At 21.7% G+C, this 8,196-nt stretch overlaps 1 protein-coding gene across 1 annotated transcript; it reads left to right on the top strand.

Annotated features, from left to right (window-relative positions):
- Positions 1-230: 230 nt before the first annotated feature.
- Positions 231-8,179, top strand: LOC127277625 (uncharacterized). The gene is made up of 10 exons (XM_051298913.1): positions 231-1,018; positions 1,818-2,048; positions 2,301-2,578; positions 2,961-3,150; positions 3,395-3,552; positions 4,507-5,179; positions 5,284-5,514; positions 5,737-6,014; positions 6,397-6,586; positions 6,860-8,179. Exons 1-10 carry the CDS (start codon positions 349-351, stop codon positions 7,024-7,026), a joined length of 3,066 nt encoding a protein of 1,021 aa, XP_051154870.1. The 5' UTR covers positions 231-348; the 3' UTR covers positions 7,027-8,179.
- The last annotated feature ends 17 nt before the right edge of the window (positions 8,180-8,196 follow it).

Consider the following 8,196-nt stretch of genomic DNA (forward strand, 5'->3'; position numbering starts at 1 on the left):
CATGAAATTAATAAAACAAAAATAAAAAATTGTGACTCAAGATAATGCGCAAAAAATTTTGCCACATATTATTAAAAGAATAATCGTCCTTGAAAACGAGATTTATCTGTCAATAATATACACGCGTAGGCAGATAATAACTAGCTATTTTTTTTTATCAATAAAAAATATGCGCAAGCGCATTAAATAAATAAACGATAATTAACAATGATATTTGAAATTATTCATCTCTCATATATAATTTACAAAGTCAATTTACAATTTTTCATTCAAAATATAGATAAAGTGCGAGTTTAAGCGGTAGCGTACAAATTTCAAAAAGTGATGTGAGATAAAAATTTTTCAAATATGTTTTTCAACAATTTTCCATTTATTATCAATTTATTTGGTTTTTTATTATTTTTTCTACTAATTTTTTATATTTATTCACAATATAAATTGAATTATTGGAAAAGAAAAGGAATTCCAACGCCTAATAATTGTCATTGGTTATTTGGTAATTTCAAAGATGTTATTCTTGGACGTACATCGGTTGGTGTACATTTTGGAAAATTACACAATGAATGCTGCAACAATGAACCATGCCTTGGTGTTTACATAATGCATAAACCATTTCTTTTATTGAGAGATCCCGAATTGATAAAACAAATTTTAGTTAAAGATTTTCATTTATTTCAAAATCGTTATTTTGCTGCGGAAAAATCAAAAGACTTAATTGGTACAACATCATTGTTTTCAATTAATAATCCCGAATGGAAATATTTACGTACAAAATTATCATCAACATTTTCAAGTGGAAAACAAAAAAAATTATTTTCCTTAATGATTGAATCATCTGAGAATATGAGTAATTTTCTTGCTGGACAATTTCAAATATCCGATAATAATAATGATAAAAATACAAAGAATATAGATACAAAATTTGTTGCTGTACAATTTATCACCGATGTTATTTCATCTCTTGCTTTTGGCGTCAGGACAAATTCATTTGGTGACAATTTGGAATTTTTTAATAATGGTAAAAAAAAATGCTGAAATATTTTTAATTTATATTTTGATATTTATTGAATTAATTTTTTTTTATATTAATTAAAATTAAAACTGATTTTCTTCTGTAAAAATTAGATTTGAAAAAACGTAATTTAAATTTACACTTTTTTTCTGCAATTTTTATATCTTTAACAGCATGTGGAAAACTCCCACGTGATCTAGTATGGTTTTTTTTGTGCTTTGAAACTTTCCCTGAAATAAAAAATTATTTTGGGTTAAAATTTTGGAAAAATGTTTTTTTTTTTTTTTTGGTTCAAGAAATCTGGCTATTTTTCTCATTTTTCATTTCTTACTTGCTCAAATGTTGAAAATGTTGAAAAATTTTATATTCTCTATATTACAAAAATTAATCTAAAAGATATAATTAAAAAAAAATATACCATTAATTTTAGAAAAAAATATTTATTTCTATGTGTTTCTACGCCATTAAATTTTTCTAATTTCAAAAAAAATTATTTACTTAAAGTGTTTAGAGCAATTAAAATTTTCATAATAATTTTTTTTTCTCATTGATTAATATTAAAATTTTGACATTTTGCAGAAGAACAATTATTATTTATATTTTTTATTTATTATTAATAATTTTTAAAAAATAGTTTTTTATTTCTAAAATGATATTTTTTTATTAATATGATATATATATATATTTTTTTTTTAATTAATCAATTGTCATAAATAAAGTAACAATAATTTAAAAAATTTTTTTAAAAATATTTTTAATATTTTATTTTTTAATATCATTAATTAATACCTCATTTTATGTGTAGTGAGAGCACCTTTCAAGAGAACTCTTTTGGGAGCATTTCAACTTTTTGCAATTTTCTTTTTTCCAATATTCAGAAATTTTTTGAATAGCGGTATATTAGGCAGTTCTACAGACTATTTTCGCAACCTATTTCGAGAAGTGATGAACGAACGAGAGAAATCGGGTTTTAAACGTGGTGACAGCATTGATCCTTTACTGCAAATAAAACAAGAAAGACATTCATTAAACTTTGGTAATTAATTATAATTATTATATAAACTTACAATAATTGTAATAAAAAAAAAAAATTACGGATATAATTCATTAATAACAATTGAAATTAATATAATAATTAATATAATAGGTAATAATAATAATAATAATAAGAATAATAACAACAATTGAATTACTTTTCAAAATTCAAATTTTAAAAATTAAAAATACTGAGATTTATTTAATTCAAAAATTTTATAAAATTAAAATTTCAAAATTTTGTAATTTTTAGAAATGCCAGACGACACTCTTTTGGCACAACCGGTTATTTTTTATGTTGCTGGAACGGAAAGTAGTTCCACGACAATAGCATTGACACTTATGGAATTTGCTAAAAATCCAATACTTCAGGAAAGAGCGAGACGTGAAATTCAAAATGAATTGGATAAACATGGATTCACTTATGAGGGAATGCAGGGATTAAAATTTTTGCAACAGGCCATTTCCGAAACATTGAGACTTTATCCAGCGGCACCAATTATTGACAGAGTTGCATTGGAAGATTATAAAGTAAAAAAAAAAAAATAACTACATAAAATATATAACTTTAAAATAATTATTTTTTTCAAAATTTTATCGAAAAATTTAAATTTTATTGATTTTTTTATAGTTAAATAATTTATTATTAGAAAAAAATTCTCATTATTTTTTAAAGAATATTAATTTGCTTATTATTACAATTAGAAATAAAAAAAATAAATTTTTAACAATAAAAAAAAAAAAGATTGTATTATATTTTTATTATTCAGAGAAAAATGGAAAGTATTTGAAATAAATATAAATAAATTCGTTTAGTAAAATAGAAATTATTACAATTAACAGAAAATAAAAATGAGAAAAATATAAATTTTGAATTTAAATAAGAATTTAAAAATTTTTTCATTGCGTACAGATTCCAGGAACAGAAATTGTACTTGAAAAAGGAACAGTAGTTTATGTGGCATTAAATGGTATTCAAGAAGATCCGAGATTTTTCAAAGATCCATTAAAATATGATCCAGATAGATTTAGCGAGGAAAGAAAAGGGGATATTGTGTCTTGTTCTTATTTGCCATTTGGAGAAGGTCCAAGAGCATGTATAGGTTTGTTTCTTATTTTCGAAAATTAATGTTTTTTTTTTAATTTTTCTCTTTTTTTTTACATTTTTTAGTATTTATTTATTTATATTTTATTTGTTAATATTTATTGTATTTACAAATTTAATTAATTTTCTATAAATTATTTATTATTATTATAGATTGTAAATATATAAAAAGAGTTAAATAAAAAAAAAAAAATTATTTACTTATTTAAATATATTTTTGAAAAAAAAATTTTTTTTTTCAGGGGAACGCGTTGGTATGCTGCAAACTACAGTTGGTTTAGCCACAATTTTGCGAGATTATGAAGTTTCCCTAAATCCAAAGTGCAAATACGAATTAGATCCGAGGGCAATTTTCATACAACCTCTTGACGGAGTGAAATTAGATTTAAAAAAAGTGTCGCATTAAATTTTGTAAAAAAATAAAAAATATTTGAAAAAATTGTTCCTGATTATCATATAGACAATCAACGATAACAAATTTTTAATTTTGTATAGAAATTGAAATATTAATATTTAAAAAAAAAAAAAAACATGAATTTGTAATTTTCCTATCTATCAGTAATACAAGAATTTCTCTTCAATAATAAATAAGTGAAATTAACTTCTTTTTAAAAAATGAAAATTGTTAATAATAATTTTCATTTTTTTAATATGAAATCTAAAATTTTGCAATTTCAAATTGATTTGCAAAAAGTTTTTAAAGAACAATATTTTCGGAATATTGTTGAGTCAATATATTGGAAAGATTTTTGTGTTAAAATAATTTTCAAAAATAATTTTTTTTTTAAATATTCAACTCAATAAATTTTTCAAAAATTAAGTTTTTTACTTTTATAATATTTAAAATTTGTGCTTTTCACATTTTGAAAGTTTAATTTATCATATTATATGAAAAAGTAATAAAAAAGGTACACTTAGTAAAATTAATTAAAAATTATGTTTCATGAAATCACAGCTAAAGAACAAAACATTTTATTGCAATAGAGTTTAATTTTAAAACACTTTATCAATAAGAGGCGTCAGATTATTATTTATCTTTATTTATAGTTGTTCTTTATTTACTTTTATTTGAAAAAAAAATATTTAAATGTTGATGAAAAAAACAGTAAAATCAAAATAATATTGTATTTAATTAAAAAAAAAAATTATGTACAAAAAAAAAGTGAAATAGCAATTTAATAAAAAGATCAAAAGTGATTATTTTTTTAAATCTAAAAAAAATGCAAGTCAGTTGTCAAATGCACTTAATGATAAATTGCGACGAAGAATGACTTGTAATCAACCATATCGTTATACATCAGCTCTTATAAAAGGAGAATATTATTTTAGATAAATTCCTCAGTTCAATAAATGAATTAAAATTATAAAGATGTTTTCATTAAATCAATTATGGTTATTAAATGTTTTTCTAATTATTTTTGGATTATTAACAATATTTTATTTTTATGCTCAATATAAATATAAATATTGGAAAAAACGTGGTGTCAAATCATTGCCAACTCATTGGTTATTTGGAAATTTTAAAAATTTACTATTTCTTCGTGAATCGGTGGCAAATATATTTCATCAATTACATCGTGATGCAAAAGATGAATCATATGTTGGTGTTTATATATTTCAAATTCCCTGTTTATTAGTACGTAGTCCTGAATTAATAAAACAAATTTTAGTTAAAGACTTTAATATATTTCCAAATAGACAATTTGCAAGTAGCAATAATAAAAATGGTGATCAAGTTGGAGCAACAAGTCTTTTTTCCGTTGAAAATCCAAGATGGAAATATTTTCGTACACATTTATCGCCAATATTCTCTAGTGGGAAGCAAAAAAAAATATTCACCTTAATGATAGAATCGGCGGAAAATATGAGAAATTATTTTAATAATCAATTGAAAAATGAGGGCGATGTGAAAATGTTTGACGTAAAGGAAGATAGTAATAAATATATTACTGATATTATTTCATCAATGGCATTTGGAATAAGTACAAATTCATTTGAAATTCCAACACCCGAATTTTTTAAACGTGGTAAGTGTAATTCAAATTTTAATATCTTTTTCAATATATTGAGAATTCGTTATTTTTTTTTAAATTTTAATATTATAAAAAAAAAAATAATCCTGTTATTATAGGTAACGAACTTTTTCAACCAACTGTAAAAAATTTTATCGAAACCTTTACGCTCTTCTTTTTTCCAAGTGCAAGTCATTTATTAAATCCAAAATTACTTGGAAAATCGACGGAATATTTTCGTAATATATTCTGGGAATCGATGAACCATCGTGAAAAATCGGGAACCACACGTGGAGATTCTATTGATGTTTTACTGAAAATAAAAAATGAAAGAGTTCACTTAGATATGGGTAAGAATAAAAAATAAAAAAATTAATATTTATATGTTTATAATTATGTTAGACTTTAAAAATGAATTTCCAAATATTTTTTTTGCAATTGTAAACAATAATTTGAAAATAATTTACAATGATTGTGAAAAAAAAATCAATTTTTGCATCCGAGCAAATTTTCCAACTTTTTACTTTTTTATTTTACGAATTTTCATTGAAAATTTTTTTCCGAATAAAAAGATATTCCGGACGATTCACTTTTGGGACAATCGGGTGTATTTTTCGTTGCTGGTCGAGAGACAAGTTCAATGTCACTTGGATTGGTTCTTTATGAATTGGCAAAACGACCCACAATGCAGGACCGTGTACGAAAAGAAATTACCGAGAAAATTAATGAAAAAGGCTTTTGTTATGAAAGTATGCAGGAAATGAAATATTTGAATCAAGTGATTTCCGAAGTATTACGAATGTATCCAGTTGTGCCAATTATAGACAGAGTTGCTGAACAAAATTACAAGGTATAAGAATTTTTATTGAAAAATTGGGTTTAAGAAAATAATTTTTTAAATGCAAATACTGAAGTATACGCAACGTTTATGATTAATGATTAGAAATTTTTTATTTAACACGGAAAAATTAAAAAAATTGTTTATTTAAAAAAATATTTTTTTTTAATAATTTGTTTATTAATAAAAAGAAATATTTTTTGGGAAAAAATGGAAAAAAATAAAATTCCATTCTAAAAAATTATTTCTTTAAAAATCATTTTTATCATAAACGATACGTAATTTAGTATTGCGATTTTACGAAAATCATTCATTATTATATTTTGTAGTGATTTTTTTTTTTTTTTTTGTAAATTTTGAGATAAATTTATTAACGTATTTTCGATACTTACAGATTCCTGGCACAAATGTTGTCATTGAAAAAGGCACGCCGGTTTATACTTCATTGCATGCTCTTCACTTTGATCCTGAATATCATCCAAATCCATATGAATTTGATCCGGACAGATTCAGCGATGAAAGAAAGAGTAAAATGGTCCCATATACTTATATGCCATTTGGTGAAGGTCCCAGAATTTGCATAGGTTCGTACATGAAAATTTTAAATTAAAATTACAACAAAATAACAATAAAACAAAAAAATTTTTGTAAATTATCAATTTTAATTGCAAATCATGAAATTTAATTAATGATACTAATATTATTTAAATTGAATTAAATTAAAATCAATTAACATAAACGTTTTTTTTTTTTTTTTTTATAAAAACCAATAAAATATTTTAAAAATAGACGAAAATTTGTTTAAAATTCATTTATATGAACATCGGTTTACTAAAAAAAAAGAAAATGTTTTTCAGGAATGAGATTTGCAATTTTACAAATGACTGTAGGATTAGCAGTGATATTAAGAGATTTTCAAGTTGCCCTCAATCCAGCACAAAAAGTCAAAATAAGTAATCGCGGACTCTTCCTTCAAACTCAAGATGGAATAAAATTGGATTTAAAGAAAGTGACTGTCAAGTGAAAGTGAGTTTACCAAAAATTAATTTTTTTTCTCAACTTATTTTTATAAAAACTACAATAATTGTTTTTTTTTTCTTTAAAAAAAAAAAATTGATTAATAAACTAATATATAATTTTCACTTTTTAAAAAATTATTTTAATTTATATTGTAAAATAGTATTAAGTTATTTTAAAATTTTTAATAAATCATAAAATTACTGTTTCATTACTTTCTACTGTTTTATAGAATTTTTATTATATGAAATTAACAATCGAAAACAATACCTGAAAAGATTAATATATAGAAATAAAAAGGTCATGAAACTGCATGATTAAGACATTATTATGAATAATTACTGATAATTATGAATTATATGTTTTTCACAGATACTAATTATTTGAAAAGCTTTAAAAAAAATTGCAAAAAAAAAATTTCATGATTCGGCATAATTATACTGAATTCTAAATAGATAATTATTATGTAAACTATATAATAACGTTATTACTGTTTCGATTCATTTTTCTTTACACCATTTTTTGTTCTTAAACAAAAACAAACAAAAAACAATGCTAAAAAAATAAATACTAATAAAAATAAATAAAATAGACAATTCATAAAATATAGGAACAATAATTTGTTAATTATGAATTTTATTAATTAATTTAAATTTTTCTGCTTTATGTAACAATAAGATATTTATGATTTTTGACTCTCTATAAACAATAAAATAATATTAAATTTATATAATTATAATGACCTTAATAAATAATTATTAAAATTAAAATAAATAATTATTAAAACAGAATAATTGAAAAATAAGAAATTTAACATTTCATGATACTTCATTTATTTTTCCCTGACAAATGTATTATTTTATAACATATAGAAATATTCTATTTTTCTTATTAAAAAACCTTTGAGATTTTGTAACTTTATTTTTTTTTTTAAATGTATTATAAATCATTCATATTAATACAAGTTTATAATATTGTATTAAATGAAAAATTTATATTAAAAATTTTTTAACCTTTTTTATTGGATAAATATTATAATTCCCTTAGACATTTAAATGTAGAAAAATTATTTATACACATACTTGAAATAAAAAACAAATGGGAATAATGATTTACTTACATCCTTGACATTTCTAGACATTCCGATGATTTTTTTTTTTTTTAAATAAAAAAATAA

Source organism: Leptopilina boulardi, unplaced genomic scaffold, assembly GCF_019393585.1.
Source record: "Leptopilina boulardi isolate dan_hultmark-lab unplaced genomic scaffold, ZJU_Lbou_2.1 LbouV2_172, whole genome shotgun sequence".
NCBI lineage: Eukaryota > Metazoa > Arthropoda > Insecta > Hymenoptera > Figitidae > Leptopilina > Leptopilina boulardi.